General features: G+C 38.2%; 2 protein-coding genes across 2 annotated transcripts in view; both read left to right on the top strand.

Annotated features, from left to right (window-relative positions):
* The window catches only part of PIP5K1B (phosphatidylinositol-4-phosphate 5-kinase type 1 beta), a 289811-nt gene that overhangs the window by 67438 nt on the left and 204237 nt on the right, over positions 1-18136 (top strand). The gene's annotated exons all lie outside the window — the stretch shown is intronic.
* Positions 267-2852, top strand: FAM122A (family with sequence similarity 122A). The gene has a single exon (XM_011382495.2). It carries the CDS (start codon positions 413-415, stop codon positions 1274-1276), a length of 864 nt encoding a protein of 287 aa, XP_011380797.1. The 5' UTR covers positions 267-412; the 3' UTR covers positions 1277-2852.

The raw sequence follows: 18136 nt of genomic DNA, 5'->3' as shown, positions 1-18136 counted from the left end.
AAGGAAGCTGCCGCTGGTTAGGCCAGGCACTACTCCCCATCACAGAGCCCCACATCACCAGGGGCCTCTCTTTCAGAGCTCTTATTTTATTAATATGTACTCCTGCATATGGCAACTTTATTAACGTTAATGCGCTCAATAGCTATTTGCGGAAGGAACTTACTGACCAGCCGCCCAACCACTCCTCGCCCCTCCCCCTAGCGCTGTGGCGCAGCTATTACGCACTAAGCGGGCGCCGCGAGAGAGGTCGCAGGGCGCCTGCGCCAAGGGGCACACATGCGCAGAGGAGGAGCCCGCTGACAGATTCTTGGTGGCGGCGGCAGCGGCGGCGGCGGCGGCGGCCCTGGCTTGCGGGGAATGGGAGCCCTAGGTCTCTGACTGCGCACCGCCCCCCGCCTCCCTGCCCCCCGACATGGCTCAGGAGAAGATGGAGCTAGACCTGGAGCTGCCTCCGGGCACGGGCGGGAGCCCGGCGGAGGGTGGCGGCAGCGGCGGCGGCGGGGGCCTCAGGAGGTCTAACAGCGCCCCCCTGATCCACGGCCTCAGTGACACTTCGCCGGTGTTCCAGGCCGAGGCCCCGAGCGCCAGGCGGAACAGCACAACGTTCCCGAACCGCCATGGCCTGCTGCTACCGGCCTCTCCTGTCCGCATGCACAGCAGCCGCTTGCACCAGATCAAACAGGAGGAGGGCATGGACTTGATCAACCGAGAGACAGTCCACGAGCGCGAGGTGCAGAACGCAATGCAGATAAGCCACTCCTGGGAGGAAAGTTTTAGCCTGAGTGACAACGATGTGGAGAAATCCGCCTCCCCGAAGCGCATCGATTTCATTCCGGTGTCACCAGCACCGTCTCCCACCCGGGGAATTGGGAAGCAGTGTTTTTCACCATCCTTGCAAAGTTTTGTGAGTAGCAATGGATTGCCTCCAAGTCCTATTCCCAGCCCAACGACCCGATTTACTACTCGGAGAAGCCAGAGTCCCATTAATTGCATTAGACCAAGTGTTCTTGGACCATTGAAAAGAAAATGTGAAATGGAAACTGATTATCAGCCAAAGAGATTTTTCCAGGGCATCACCAACATGCTTTCTTCTGACGTTGCACAGCTGTCAGATCCTGGTGTGTGTGTATCTTCCGATACCCTTGATGGAAACAGCAGCAGTGCCGGATCTTCTTGTAACTCACCAGCGAAAGTCAGCACTACCACCGACTCTCCGGTGTCACCTGCCCAAGCGGCCTCTCCATTTATTCCAGTAGATGAACTTTCGTCTAAGTGATTCACCTACCCATCCCGAGACTCGGTTTTTTGTTTTTGTTTTTGCAATGGAGAGAAAAATCAAGTTAGAGCAAGCACCGAACTTTGTCGATTAATTTGAGGCTATTTCCTATTTGACCCTTTTCCTTTTTTGGAATTTCCTGAAATGTTATTCTAGAGAACTTTTATGTCAGGTTCCTGCGGATGCCCTTGAATTCAGTGTAGTAGTATTTTCAGACGTTTTCCCTAAGTGTGTTGAAGCATACATCTTTACGCTGCTAATATGTCTAAATACATATGTTATCCCTTGATTTTTTAAAAATAATTGAGAGCTCTATTTATTTATGGGATTATTAAGTTCTGATGCAAATATAAATGTTGACTTAATCAGCATAGTAAACTGTTTTAAAATTCCATACTTCATGCCCACACTAATTTTTAATGTTATTTTTAGTGTTTGCTAATTTCTATTTGAAGAACAATAACTTACCTATTTACAGCTATTTTTAAAATGTTAGTTATATCAATCCAGTGGTTGTCTATTTTATCCAGGAATCCTTGGATATTTGATTTTCTGGGTTTCAGAAATGGGTAGGAGGAGGAATGATAAAAGAACAAAATATAAACTTTTGCAACAGATCTTTTAAAATTAACCATATAAAAGTAAAAATATTTAAGAAAACAATTTTCAAATGAAATTTAATAGTAATGCTAATAAGTCGTACAAATGTAACCACTATACAGAAAATGAATTTTTTTTTTTTTACCAGAAAGTGTATTCTCTTGTGTGTAATCCTAAAGTGAAATGGGACAGTGCCTTGCAGTATTAGCCCACTGCACATAGGCTGAAAGCAGGTTTTTGTACCACTGCAAACTTAAAAATTTCAACTGTAGAAAATGCGTGGGAAGCCCTGTTGAACTTCAGCAGAGCATCCAGACAGATAAAACTCTCAGAAATATGCTTTAAAAATATCCGATTGTGCCTCAGTAAAAATCCTTGCCAACAAGAAGCCAGAGCAACTTTTGGCTGCTTTTTTGCTCTGCCCATCTGTCACCTTCCTGGTTTTCCTTGGCTCAGGAAGGAAGCAGCTGTTTCCTTGCCAACAGATCCTTCCTCTCCACCTTCCACCAAACTAGGGCATCATTGGTTAGATGAAGGTACAGTGATGACTCGGATTTCTGACTGAGCAACAACAGGACTGTGGAATTGTTTCAGTAACCTCTATGGTTAAAGCTACAGCTGGAGTTGACTGCCTTGGGGATGTCAGTTAATTAAGTAAGGGTCAGTGACTTGCAAAAGAGAATCAGTGGAGAACCACATAGGTAAATCGCTGTTTGACTTAGGTTTTGTTAAAGGTAGAATTGTGAAATGTTTTTTTCTTTGCCTTTTACAATTAAGACAATATGAAAATATTTAATAACTTTTTTTTATATTATAGTTCTTATATTGTCTAGATAGACAGACAAAGGGGGAAAAAAGACTAAAAGAGAGACCAAGAAAAAAACTCTGGCTTTTTTAAGTTATTGCCTACAGAGACTTTAACAATTATGTGGAATTTTTACAATTATGAGAATAAATGGAACTGGTCAACTTACAACAGTTGCCTCAAGAATTCAGTGAAATTATATGGAGGGTAAGATCGTGTGCAGAGGCTTAAAATTCTCTTTCAGGTAACAACGTTCGTGTACCCTAGTCCAGACCTTGTTCCTCAAATTCAAACCTGCATATCCAACTTCCTGTTGAGCACCTTGACCTGCTTCTAGATTACTTTCAGTATCTCTAAAGCAAACTTTATTGTCTTTTCGTTGAACCTGTTCTTGAATTACTTAAATTGATGTCATCACTATCTAATTTCCTAAACTAGAAACCATGGGAAGCATATTTGACTTTTCCTTTTCCCTGTCACATCAGCTTAATCACCAAGTCCTGTCTACTGAAATGAATCTCAAGTCTCTCCCTTTCTGTATGTTTCTTGCCCCTGATTTAGCTTAAGTTCTGGCCTAAGTGATCTCCCAGCCTATTTTCTTACATCCCCTTTGGCCCAGTCTTCACACTGCCTTTAAAGCAATCTTTCTAAAATATAAACTGGATTTTTCACTCTTCAGCTTAAAAACTTCTTATGCTTCCCCATTTCCTACAGTGCAGGGAATGCTTTCTTTAGCCTGGCATGTATTAAGTTCTTTCATGAACTGGCCATGTTTGCTATGGCTTTAATCCTCTGCTCATCCTCTCCCAATACACATCCGTCCTTACTCTACAAACACTAGACTACTTGATATTCTTTAAATATGCCATGTATTTTTTTTTTTTTTATGTGTTTGTACCTTTGGATAGATTGTTCCTTCTCCTTACAACGTCATTTCTATCCTTATCAGCCAGGCAAATGCTATTTCTTTTTATTGCATGTGAATTTATGAAATAATGTATACCTGCTGATTATAAAAGTACTTAACCATTAAGTTATCTATACAGTAAAAAAAAAAATGAAAGTCTGCCTTTTACTATGTAAAATTCATCTTCCCTTCCTGTAGGTAATTTCTGTGAGGAATTCTGTATATGTTGTACAAGATGTGTTACTCCACATTTCCATGTATATATGTATAGAAATTCAGAAAGCCAACATGTTATTTACATCTCCCTTCCTTTCCCCCATATCTAATCATGCCCCAAGTGTTATTGATTTTATCTTTCAGAATCTATCTTCTTACTTTCATCTCTTCTGCCACTCTGAACCAGGCTACTATCATTTCCTTCTTGGGCTTCTGAAGCAGCCTTCTAATTCTCATTTGCCCCTTCACACTTGCTCTAGTTGGCTACCCATTCATTCTCCATACAGCAACTAGAGTAATCCTTTTTAAATTGAAGATCCAATCCTTCCACTTCCCAGCTTTAAAGCTTTTCATTTGCTTCCTGTTCTTAAAGTAAACCAAAACGTATCAATTCTGGCCCAGGAGGCCCTATAGCATCTGGCCCTTGCCTCTCCCTCCCCTTGTTTTTTGTGCTCCACCTTCACTGGCTTGCTTGCTTATTAAATACATCATGTTTTGTCCTATTTTAGGTCCTTTTGCCAGATCATTTTCCTTGAAGTTACAGAGAAGCCTTTATTTCTAGAAGCTTATTTTTCTACATAGGCGGTAAATTTTAAATCAGATAAGTCTCTAAGTTTATACAGACAATTTACATTATATGGTTATTCATAACTTCAGTTAGTACTCTGTAGAATGTAAGGACAGCTCGTGTGAATTTGTCCTTCAAAAAACATTTTTTAGAGTATTAATGTGCTAATCTATAAACTGTGCTAGAAGTACCAAAGCACATATCAACATTTAGTTACAGTTTGTCGTGTATAACAAAACTCTGTGGCATAGTTTCCTTTATTATGTTTGTTAAAAAACACAATGTAAATTGAAAAAAGAATTAATGGTCACCAAATCTGCGGCTGCTGGATGTCCAAACCTTTAAGTGTACTTAAAAAGTCGATTATAATCAAGGATAACCTGTATCAGGTTGCCTTCTAGTGATTCCCATTTATTAGTTTAGCCAGTTCCATGCCTACAGTGAGAGACCACTCTTAGATATTTAGCAGTGAAATTGGGAAAGGGCCAAGGCTTATAAAGGAAACAGGACTGAGAATTTTTTTCTCATGGGCACGTTCATAGATGAATAGAAAAAGTTTGAAGATCGAGAGAGATGGGAGATGGGAATAATTGCCAGAACAACAAACCAGAGATGATGTTACCTACATTTCCTGGGTAGCATCAGAGAATAGAAGAAAGTTGTTTTGGAAATGAGGTCTAGATGGTGTTTTGTTTTGTTTTGTTTTGTTTTGTTTTGTTTTGTTTTGTTTTAAACGAGGAGAGTAAAATAGCAAAAGACACCAGTAAATGTTGAATTGATTTGCAGGAGTTTAGGGGCGGCGAGGAAGATATATGAAAAGTAAAAAGAATTTGTATCTGATTGCAACTATTTTCCAATTATTGAAGAATCTAGACTATTTTAGGGTAGGGCAAGAGTAGATTTGGAAGCTTAGGTGAAATAAAGTTTTAATATTATTTCTATGAGACTGTAAAGGAGTGACTTAAGAGTGAGTAGAAAGTTTATTAAGCCACAATGGGATTACAGTTGGATGGCAGGTGCAAAAGAAGTGAATTGGATTGACCTAAGTTTGGGAACTGGTTACGTAGGTATGAGATAAAGTCCATTGTGTGAAGCAATGAAGGATTCTGCTGTAAGTGTAGCTGACTGATCACCCAAGGCCTTGGGAATGGTTAGAGAAGTCAGCAGTGCATTATGGACTAGGCCATTTTTTCAAGGTCTTAACATTACAATCAGTCCTGACAAGTATACAGAGAATCTGATCTCACTGCAGAACTCTTGCATTAGCAGTTTCCCCATTGTTTTTCATAGGTAATTTTATTAGAAAATCAATCTTAAATCAGCAGGCCTTGAGTTCCACTTCTTTGATTAAAAAAAAATTTTTTGAGTCAGTTTGCTTACTATAGCCAAGATAGTTTTTTATGCCTTCCATAACTTGCCATCCAAGTAAAAAAATTTCTTAAAAGTCAAAATGACCTTTACATTTAAAAAATTATATATAAAATACTTGTTCTGTGTCAGGGACTGTTCTAGGTGCTAAACGGATGTATTATTTCATTTAATCTTTAGCACGATGTAAGTACTGTTATTCCCCTCATTTGGTAATGAGAGAATGGAGGCACAAAGAGGTTAAGTAACTTGCTCAGGATTCCAAAACGGAGGCAGGCAGTGTATTGTAGTGGTTAAGAACACAGACTGTGGAGCCAGGTGGCTGTTAAGGATTTAATGGGTCACTATATGTAAATCCTTACAGCAGTGCTGGGCAATTTTTATAGAAGTGTTAACTAACACTGTTATTGTGGTTTTAATGGTTGTCATGGTTGTCATCTAGTGTGGACCTACTATGGAATCTTTTTTTTATCATCCTTGACTGATGAAACTCCTGCTTTCACACTCCATAACGTTATACATTCTACCCTCCCAGGCAGCCTATCTTTTTATAAGGTGAGTATTTTAGATGTTGGAGAGTCTTATACTGAACAGACATTTCCCTACGTAATTTCCACCATTTAATTCAAGTCCAGCTCTCTGGAAAATGAACAAGCATTATCTTTCTTTTTTAGGTAGCCTTCCCTTCACAAATCAGAAACACTGATTCCTCTGTAATTACCTCTTCTTACTTCTGGATTTCAGAAATCTTGAGCAGATTTTTCAATGTACATCCTCTTTGAAATAGGGCTATTGTTGCTTGGCAGCCAAAATTTTCACAAGATTGAGATCCCTTTAAGACCATTTGCTTTCCCTATCAAGAAAAAAAGAGATAGTTTAATAGCATGAGCCATTGCCAATAATAATAGTAGTGTTAATATTTATTGAGCAGTCAATATGGGCCTAGCACAATTTTCATGTTGAGTTTGCATGCTGAGTTCATTTAATCCTTGTGACAACTCTATGAGGTAGTTGCTATGATTATTTCCATTTAACATATGAGAAAGCCAAATACATTTTCTTAAGTCCCTAATACTTTTTTTCCCCCTTTTGAATTTAGGTCCTTTTTGTCTTTTTCTTATGAACAGACTTTTTTTTTTTTTTTTTGATAAAGCCAGTTTTACAGCTCGCTAGTATTGCTGCATCTATTTTGAATCAAATACATTTATAAAAATTGTGGCTTTAGACATTATTATTAGAGGAAGCTATCAGGAGGGTTTTCTTTAGCAATAGATTAAAACTATTAAAGTGGTATAGAAGGAAATCAGGCTTTCCATATTTTTAAACTGATTTGCTATTTGAATAAGAAATTTCAAACCCACAAATTTCAGATTGTTATTTATTTTCTTTTTTAAAATGTATATGCATATTTATATATACTTTGTTACATTTGAGGCATACAGTGTTCTTGGTTGTCCTTAGATTGTCATTCTTAGGGAAACAAAAGCAAGAACCATTTCTCTGCTCCTTCCCCCCCCGCAAAAAAAAATCACCTGTGAGTTAAAAATGTATCACTTTATAGGAGGAAAGTAACAGGATTTAAAGACTAATCCAAAATCTTTTATTATCTAAGTAATAACAAGCTTGCCTTCTTTGTCTACATGAAGCTCTCCCCAGAGGGTAAAGATTTAAATTCAGAGCAATTGGGCAATCTTTGAGAAACTACTATTGTTTTAACTTTACTTGTAGAAAATCAGTTAACCATTGAGTGAAAAGACCCCAAAAGGAAAACCCCACTTTATAAGTATTTAGGTTTCAAGTTTTCATTGTGTCGTGTCTCCGCGTTAGACATTTTGAAACAAACCATCAAAAGCCACAGTTCTAAAAGGTTAGTATCATTTTTGGAAGTTCAATAAATATTTTAAAGCTACTTCAGAAGTGGCTTTTATTTCTATACATGGCTTATTTGAAAAAATAATTTTATAACAGAGAGATTAGGCAGATAACAAATACTCAAGTCTTGTGCATGTACCACCAAATGTACATGCACGTGTGTGTGCAGGCCCGCATGTGCACACACACGTGGTGTTGGCAAGAATATTTTATGCTTTGATTTTGCAAGAACTTTCCAAATTCCAAGTGCTGCTGTTTCTCCTTTTTTAACTTCTGGAATAAATACTTGAGGAGATATGAAAATCACTCATTAACAAATTCTAAGGCTTTATGACTGAAACTGGAGAACCAAGACTCTTGTTTTATTTACCTGTGAAAGTTCAGTTCTGTATCAATGCCTGGGATATTCTGATTCTTTTCCATTTGCCTAAAATGGTCTTCCAAACCAAACTAACACCTAAGGCTTGGCTAGCAAGGCATGTTGTGAAAGAAGACAATTGAGAAAGATCTTTTGTGCCCTTGCAAAGTAAAATGGTTGGTTGAAGTAACCTTCCTGTAATTCAGGCAATCCCTCCCCCTTGCTTGAAGGACAAAGAGTGACTTTACTGTCGCATTGCCAGGAGGATTGCCGGAACTCCAAAGTGACAACTAACTATTGAGTGTTGTATCTTTGGGAAAGAAAAATATGAGATATTCAGGAGGGAATGGGAGTAGGCAGACGATGGATGGATCAGATATTTCTGTTGGCATGTGAACCCTCTCTTGGATTATCATCGTGAGCTCCCCGTTGAGTAAAGAGTGACTGACTGATAGTTTTCTTCGTGAACTTTTGTTTACTCTTTGTTCACTTCATTTGGCATTCGGAATTGAATCAGGATGTGTTTAAGAATTTTGAGTGCTTTCCCTTAATTTTTCTTTCTTTAGCTCTTCTAAAAAAATGTTAAATAATAATAATGATAAGTTACTTTGCCAAATTACTTTAAGTCAAGAAATACAATTCCTGGACTCTCTATCTTACCAATTTATGCCAGTTTTCTAACTCTGAATTAAAATTCTGTACCTATCTATAGTCTTTCTCAAGGCTCCATTTTAATGTGTTACTTGCTATCAGATGTTTCTAACATGTGAACCTGAAATGCAACATTGATAGCTACCCCTTAACTTCAGGATGTGAACCTGAAATGCAACATTGAACCTGAAATGCAACATTGATAGCTACCCCTTAACTTCAGGATTAAATTGAAGTATGCAGTGTGATTTACGGGTGGTGTTACGGGTCATCATCTACAGCATGACCTCCACAAGTCCCGTGAATTCCAGGGCTCCAGCCATACTGAGTTGCCTGAGGTTACCCAATGCTTCATGTTCCTGTGTACTGGCTGTGCTTTGAGAAGCTGTGTCCTCTGCTTAGAATGGCTCTTCCTCTCTTCGTCTTTTAGAGTTCCTACCAACATTCTTTCCTCAACTAATTCCACCCAAGGAGTATATCTTTTGCAGAGCCTTTCTTAATGGCCCCTGTTTCTCTGGCCCTAGTCAGTTAAATGGCTTTCTTCTGTGATCCTGTTATACCCAGGGCTTTATACTATAAAGGGCGGTCAACAAGCTGAATTGTTTTTGTATGATTTGTCTTTTTGCCCTGTACAAAAACAAAGCCTCCACCGTTTACTTCTGTCCCTAATGCCTGTGCAAAGCATATTATAGTTGCTCAAATTTATTTCAAGTGGATGATTAATGGATCAGTAGATGGATGAACAAATGGCACAAACTATTTTTAAGAGAAAGGAATGTAGTAAGATTCTTAGTGGAACAAATCCAGTCACATGGCTTGGCTCTTTATGGTTTGCTAAGAGACTAGAAATTCATTCATTAAGCAGTTTTAATTTGAGCACTTATTATGGGCCTCACACTGGCTAGTCTCTTAGGAGTATACAAAATAAAAATTCCCGCCCTTGTAGAGTGCACATTCTGCTTACATTCTAAGGAGATAGAGGGAGGGATGACAATAAACAGAATAGAAAAGTAAATTATGCATATATAGTGTGAGGAACCGCAAGGAGGTCAGAGTGGCTGGAGCAGACTTGTTGAAGGGAAAAGTAGTTGGAGAGGCCTTAGAGAGGTGGGCAGGAGTGGGAATTGTTGCAAACACAGATGGCATAGAGTCTTGTGTGCCATTGAAAGATGTTGGCTTTGGTTATGAGAGATGGAGAGCCATAGCAGAAATTTGATCACAGAAGTGGCAATATCTGTCTTAGGTTTTACAAAAAACACTCTTGCTGTGTTGACAACAAACTGTGAGTGGGAGGGGTGGAAGCAGGAGGACCAATTAGGAAGATTTCCAGCAATCCAAGTAAGAGATGATGGTGGTTTGGATGAGGGCGGTAGCAGGAGGGGAGTGGGGAGAAGTGGTTGAATTCTAAATATATATTGAGGGTAGAGCCAACTAATTTTGCTGACAGATTTAGGGTGGGCATGAAAGAGAGTGAGAAAAAGGGATAATTCCAAGATTTTAGGCCTGAGCAACTGGAAAGATGGAGTTGCCATCATCTGAGATGTAGAAATCTGTGAGTGAAGTAAGATTTTTTTTTTTTTTTTTTTTTTGGCTGGTTGTGTGAGTATATCAAGTTCTCAACTCTGGATTTTCTTTTGGCTCGTTGTGTGAAGATGGGTGGAGAGCATTAGGAGCTCAGTTTGGGATATGTTAAATGATCCTTATTAGACATCAAGTGAAGATGTCAAATAAGCAATTGGATATCCCATTCTGGAGTTCAGGAAAGAGGATTGGGCTGGAAATATACATATAATTGGGAGCTGGTTGCCTTTGGATGATATTTAAAGTCAAGAGAATACATGAGATCACTGAGGGTCATGTGACTCTGTGTCTAGAAGAGTAAGAACTGAACCTTGGGGCACTCTCTAACATTAAGAAGTCAGGGAAAACGACACTGAGAAACAGAACCAGGGAGGTAGGAAAACCAAGAGAGTTTGGTATCCTAGAAACTCTGTGAAGAAAATGTACGAAAGAGGTTGGAGTCATCAGGTGTGGCAATTGCAGCTGGCAAGTTAGATGAGGACTGATCATTAACCATTAGATTTAGTAACATGTAAGTCACAGGTAACCTTAGTGAGAGTCATTTCTTTGGAGCAGAGAGGTAGAAGCTCAATTAGAGTAGGTTTAAAAGAGAAAAGGGTGAGCAGAATTGGAGACAATGAGATAGCTGAAGAAAGAATGGGTTTTTTTTTTTTTGTCTTTTTTTTTTAGATCCTTGAGGATAAAGAAGAACTAGAGTCATCTTTCTTACCTTCTTATTGGGAAATTGTTATTAAGCATTTCACAAGAAATATCCCTTTACATATATATGATTGTGGTTTGGGAAAAAACCAAAGCCAAAAAAAATTTTTCTTTCCTTTTTTTTTTTGGCATTATTGTGAGGGGAAAAATTCATAAATAAATGTTTTTACTCCAGACATGAGTAAACTGTTAAAGCCAAAGACTTACTGATTCACTTCCTTCATGAATTCATCTGGTTCATTTTATTCCCTTGTCACCTTTTTCTCTTAATGGCTTTTTTCTACTTATAAATTGAAATTGAATTCCACGCCTATGACACAGTTATTTCTGTTAGTTTGGCCCAGTTTCTTAACCCAGAGACATTTTCCTCTTCAGTGAGTGCTGTGAATTTTTTTTTTTTTTAAGTAGTTCATTGTCCTCTTTGGTTTTACTTAGGGAGAGATTTTTTTTTTTCTTTTTTACTCCTTTTTAAAATTTTTGCTGAACAGCAGGAAAGGAGAGCACTGGTAATGATAAGAAAGAAAGAATGCTTTCCTCACTTTGAGTTGTTCAGATTTCATTCTAAACATAAAATATTGCCAAGTTCATTCTTGTGGGTTGGTCAGTCTATCTCAATCCTTTATAGAAAAGGACTCAGGGACATCCAAGCCATATTTGTACCCAGGAGGGAAGAATGCCTTCTGGAACTACTTCTCCCTCCTGATACTTCATTTCTTTCTTTCGAGACTCCAATCAAGTGCTGCTCACTCCACAGAGCCTCCTCTGCTTCTCCCTGCTCTAGGTAGTATTGCTTTCCCCTGAGTCTCTGTACTTACTTTCTGCCTGTAGCCCTTAATTTTGCCATTCAGGTTTGTTTTGGGGAGGGGAGATAATCTAATATAATGGTTAAAAGCACAGCCTCTGCAGACTTGTACAAACTGTGTTCTAGACCTAGCCTTCCCACTTCTCAGCTTTGTGATTTTAGGCAAATTACTTAATCTTTGTGTGCCTTTGTCTTTTTCCCTGTTAAATGGAAGTAATTCCTACCTCAAAAGTAGTAAGGATTAGAAGAGATAACACTTGTAAAATTATTTATCAGAAAACTAGTAACTTGACTAAATAGAAACCTGAAAAAATATATATAATATTTGAAATAATCCCATATCTTTATGGCAGATTTCCTGAAAGAAAGGGACAATGGTTTACGTATCTTTCCTAATGCCAATTCTTATCTGTAGAAAGAATTCAGTAAGTGTTTGTTAATGATAGATGGTGCTTGGGAAACATGGAATGTTTGCTCGTGGAAACAGTGATATGCATGTCATAACATATTTCATTGTTGCACATTAATGAATGTTTTAGGCTTTAGAAAATATTTCAGTCTAAAACTCTTATGATGTACACAGTCTAGGGAAGTGATGTTGCAACTTTGATGGTATATGAAGTCAGTAAGTTTTCCTAACAGTCGTGGAAATGCTGGAGGTTTCCCCTCTCATTCACATTTTACAGCCCAGAATACAGAAATCTGCTTTAACTTTAACACCATCTATCAATTCTGTATAATTAGGAGAGGAACTTAGATGACATTTACTTAGAAGCAATGTTTCATAAGCCTTGTATTTTAATAATGTGAAAAAAGATTAGAAGGAAAGAACTAAATAGACTAAAGCAAACAAATTACACTTTCTAATAATAAAAGCAATAAAGGTTCATTTTAGAAATTTTAGAAAATTCTAGTAAGCAAAAAGAAGGGCATTTCACTGAGATGCCACTGTTTACACTCCTAAATATACTATTCCAGGCTTTTTCTATGATTAAATATGCATATATAATTTTCATTAAAAAATGGCATTTTACTGTATAGTCAGCTCCATAAACTGCTCTTTCCATGTACTAATGAATGTTTTAAATATACTTCTGCATCACTTTACCCTCTATGGCTGTACCATATTGTACTTAACCAACTGTTTGGGACTTTTTAGGATGTTTACAACTTTCTTCTCAATTACAAACAATGTTCTGATGTACGTTTGAACAACTTACAAAATTTAAAGACCACAAAGTTTTCTTGGACTTCCCAATATGAAATAGCTGGTATGTTAATTTCAATTAAATTGTGTCCATTTTTAGAACGTTCTTATCCAAGTCAGTTTTGAGTGATTTACTTGATGGTCACATTTGGAGCTCCTTGTGTGACTGAAAAGAAAAAGTAAGTTCTCTAAAAATGTGTATTTCAGGTTTTATTCATGAGTCTAAGACAGTCTTTTCCTCATTTGATACAAACTAGGGAGTTCTGATAGTGTCATCAGGAAAATGTTGCTCTAAGGTCTTTATCTCCTTAACTAGACTAATCTGTAATTCAGGGTTAGTGAAGTCATCATTAGGTCAGTTATTACTGTCTGTCATTTCAATGGAAGAAAGGCTGAGGCATGGGGGGTGGTGATGGAGAAGGAAGCCAGAGTTAGCTATCGGCCCCACAGACTTAAGGTCATCATCATTTCCATCTTTCATGGCTACGGCAACTTGAGATCTCACATTTTCTAAGTCAAGATATCAAATATTGCCTCTAGCTGCCCACTGAAACATCTCAGAATCTTGACATTAAAAGTGGCATGTTTCTCTTTTATGCACCTAGAAATTATACAGAAATTCTTTATGGCATCATGTTTATCAATATTTGGGTTATAAAATATGGTCATCAAATTTATAGGTCTTAGGAGAAGGAATAATAGAGATGACTTAATCATTCATTTTTGCAATAAATGTCTGGCCAATACATACTATGTACCAGACACTGTGCTAGGGGCTGCTATTACAAAGAAGAGTGAGCAAGGCTTTAACTTGCTCTTGGTGGGGTACACATACAAATAAAAAAACCAATAGCGCTTTGTAGTATTTTGTTGCAATATTTAATAGATATATTTCCAAGATGCTATAGGAATCCAGAGGAAGGAAATAACAAAGATATTTAGAGAGGAAGCAACACTTTAGCAGGTTGATAGGTGAATAGACGTTCTCTAGGGAAGTGAGGGGAATGTGAAAAGTGTCATGCAAAGTATGAAAAGACAGTGTATTCTAGGAATTTTCAGGAAACAAGAATTGCAATGTTTATGTAAAACAATTCTTGAGTTAAACTTTAAAATCTCTCTTTTTTTTTACTATTTTAATGTTTTCTTATTTCTCTATATTTGTTTTTTAAAACCTAATTATTTATTCCTTTTCAGGAAATTAATAAATCATTTAATCCTAAAAGAGTAAATGAAATGGACATGGCTTAATAAGGTGTTCTTGTAACTACTGCTCATCTTAATGGCATACTTTTTTTCCTGCCTTAGATTTAATAGCTTAGAAATTATGGTGGCAGATTCAGAGATAGAGAAAATAGACAAAGAATGTGTAGTTCAAATTATCTGCTAAATTTCTCATGCTCTTAGTAACACTCCAAAATATAATCAAGATCATTGTGCACATCTGTTGATCTTAGCATCGAAAAAGCTTTGGGCTATACATTCTGAGATTTTAAACACAGTAGATTTGTAGTGGAAAGGAAACAGAAATTTGAACTAAATAGATGTGTTGTAAGAAAGCAATAATAATCTTATTTAAGTATGTTCCACACTGAATAAGGCATATAGTTCTGTTATGTTACTGCCATGATTTTTTTAATTAATGAATTTGCATCTATCAAATTTTTTTTTTTAATTTTCCATGGAATTCCACATAATAGTCCCCGTGAATACTTGAAGAAAATAATCTTTGGAGCCCAGATTTAAATTAAATTTCCTCAAAGTGTAATGATACCTTCACTAATTTGAGCTTATTTTATAAACAAGGATTTTTTGTTTGTTTGTTTAAGAAGCCTAATTAACAAAAAAGCCTAATTAACAAAAATCTGGAGAGGGATAAGTGGAGTGAATTTCTGATATAATTATAAAATTGGTCACTTGGTAAATATATCTTGAGCACCTGCTATGGGCCAGACACTGAGCTTTTGTGAACAATTTTATCTCTAGTTTCTAATAGACACATTAATCCCCTGCCTTCTGGAGTTTATATTATAGCAAAGGCTGGTGGCGGGGTAGAGAGAGGGAGAGGGAGAGGGGGAGAGAGAAAGACGGAGGGAGGGAGTTGCTAATTACAATAAAGATTAGGAAGGAAATACACAAGCAGTTGAGAACTCAATTCATAAAGCACCTGCTTTGAGAGGGTGGTCAGGAAGAAGCATCACAGACTAGAAGTAGCATCTGCAGAATCTCTGAGCAAGAAAGACCTTGGTATGTTTGAGGAATTGAAATCAGACTAGTGGAGCTGAAGCCTAGTGAGTAAAGGGAAGAACAGCATGAGATGACATTGAAGAACAAGGTATGAAGCAGAGCATGCAAGGGCTTACTGGCTGAGCTAAGGAGTTCGAATATATTTTTTGGTATTAAATTTATTAAAGTTGCGTTGGTTAATACATTATATAAGTTTCAAGTATACAGTTCTATAATACATCATCTGTATGTATATTGCATTGTGTGCTCACCACCTAAAGTCTAACCTCCCTCGTCACCATATATTTTACCCTCTTTACTCTCTTCATCTTTCCCCCACCTCGCTTCCCCTCTGGTAACCTTCATACTGTTGTCTGTGTCTATGAGTGTGTTTTATTTGTTGCTTTCTGTTTTATATCCTACATATAAGTGAAATCGTATGGTTCTTATTCTTTTCCATCTGCCTTATTTTGCTTAGCATTATACTCTCAAGGTTCATCTACGTTGTCACAAAAGGCTATATTTCATCCTTTCTTATGGCTGAGTAGTACTCCACTGCATATATGTACCACATCTTTATCCAGCCATCCATTGAAGGACCCTTAAGTTGTTTACATGTCTTTGCTACCGTGAATAATGCTGCAATGAATATAAAGGTACATATATCTTTACAAATATATGTTTTTAAATTTTGGGGGGTAGATATTTAGGAGAGGGATTGCTGCATCATATGGTAGCTCTAGTTTTCATTTTTTGAGGATCCTCTATACCATTTTCCATAGTGGTTGCACCAGTTTGCAGTCCCACCAGCAGTGTATGAGGGTTTCTTTTCTCCACAACCTCTCCAACACTTATTTCTTGTCTTATTTATAATAGCCATTCTAAAAGGTGTGAGATGATACCTCATTGTGGTTTTTGATTTTCATTTCCTGTATAGTTAGTGAAGCTGAGCATCTTTTCACATATCTATCGGCTTGGGAAAAGTGTTCAGGTCCTCTGCCCATTTTTAAATAGGATTGCTTGTTTTATTGTTGAGTTGTATGAGTTCTTTATATATTTTGCATAGTAGCCCCTTGTCAGATGTGTCGTTTGCAAATATCTTCTCCCTTCCGGTTGATTACCATGTTTGTTTGTTTATGATTTTGGAATATGATCTAAATGCAATGGGAAAGTATTAAAGAGTTTTACACAAGGGACTGTTCTGACAGATTTCCTTTTGTGGTCCTTCTTGCCTTGTGGAGAATGGAAGCAGGGAGACCAATTAGGAGGCTGTTGAATTAGTCTAGGTAAGCAATGCTGGTATTGGAGCTGGCAGGTAGCATTAAGTATGGAAAGGAGAAGGTGATTGTGAGAAATCACCAGGACTTGGGGAAGAGCATGGGGAGGGGGGAGAGAGAGAAATCAAAGGTGACTCCTAGTTTACTTATGAGTAAAATGGGGAATGGAGTGACTTTGAATGAGAAGGGAAAGTCAGAAGGGGCAGGAACAGAGGTGTTTGATTTCCTTTTAAGACCTATTATGTCTTATATACTCATGAGAAATGCAAAGGAAGATATCAGTTGGACATGTAAATCCAAAGCTAAGGTAAGGTCTGAAAACAGTGATGCTGCTGGGAGCAGAGGTACCTGTGGGCAGCAGGTACCTCGTTTAGGACAGTGAATGAGGAGAAACCTCACAGTCTCTGGTATGTGAGCCTCCATTTGTTCTCTTGCCCAGGTCTTGCAATCGTTGAGGGTGGGCCTTTCCCTAGACTGCCAGCGCTTGAGGTTTTGGCCATGTCTTTCTTCTAGCACTGAGCATAGAGCCTGCACTTGCACAGGTGTTTGTTAAATGAAGGAATAATACAGTCCTCCATGGCTTTTCTGGCATTGAGATGAATCGGGGGCACTTGGAACCTCCACCACTCCCTTCCTACTGATAGACGCATCCTATTTGACTGTGGACGGAGTCTGTGCCAAGAGGGTGCAGCACAGCTATGTGTGGTTTTACAAAGGTGCCCAGCTGAAGGGAAAATGAGGGCCGTTTTCCAGCCCACACTCATCTGCCAAGCCCTGAACATGCTGACAAAAAAGCACCTTTTATTTGCAGGATTGAATCTGCCCAAAGGAGATATCTATTTCTTATTTTCTACAGAGAAGTGGGCTTTTGCTAGGTCAGCAGGGGTGCTTTTCTTGTCATTCAAACAAAAAGCTTTCCTAAGTGTCTTAAGCTTCCCAAAGTTGTGGGAGGATAGGAAATTTGGGTACCTGGGTCCAAATTCTCCATTACTGTTAAGTTCTTGAGATGCTGAAACTATAAGTGTTCCAGGTATCAGAATATTTTAAATTATTGTCTCTAAAACCTGCATCTCAAAAGTCCCCCTGCCCTGCCCTCAAAAGCCCAAACAGAAAACTATTGATCTGAGTCACAGGTGGCCATGCCATTCCGTGTTCCTAGGCCTCTCTCAGCCCCTGCTGCCTCCTCATAGATAGATTGGTTCATAGGTGTTTTAAGCCATCATTGTTCCCAGACCCCTCTGCCTGCCTTCTGATAAGGTGAATTGAAATTGTGTGTATGGGGGAGAGGCCTGCTGGGTCTTTTTCTTGAGTATTCTGATGACAACTCCCCTGAGTGAGGCTCTCTAAGGTGAAACAACAAGCCCGGGCAGGAGAGAGCCTGGAATTCCGAGGAGACTTAGCAGTATTAGCACTAGGCAAAGGGCACATAACTTTCCTGTGGATTGCTAATAATCACAATAATGCTTCATCCTTCCTGGATTTCTTTCACTTGGGCTGAACCTAGGAATCATGGGTTTATCCTTGATGCAGAGAAAAGAGGGTATGTTTAGTACTGAGACATCAGCACAGTGGTGAGCTTTGAGGCAGCCTGCCAGTTGTCTAAGATTCGAAATATATCCTAAAGCCAAAAATTTGAAAAATTTCTCCCTATTTTCAAAATCATAGGACTTGAAAGAGTATTAAAATAAGATTAAGAGTTACTCTTGGGAACTTAATACACCACTTT

This window comes from Pteropus vampyrus, unplaced genomic scaffold, assembly GCF_000151845.1.
Source record: "Pteropus vampyrus isolate Shadow unplaced genomic scaffold, Pvam_2.0 Scaffold479, whole genome shotgun sequence".
Lineage (NCBI taxonomy): Eukaryota > Metazoa > Chordata > Mammalia > Chiroptera > Pteropodidae > Pteropus > Pteropus vampyrus.
Note: the sequence above shows the minus strand (reverse complement) of the source record. Positions and strands in the feature narration are given on the sequence as shown.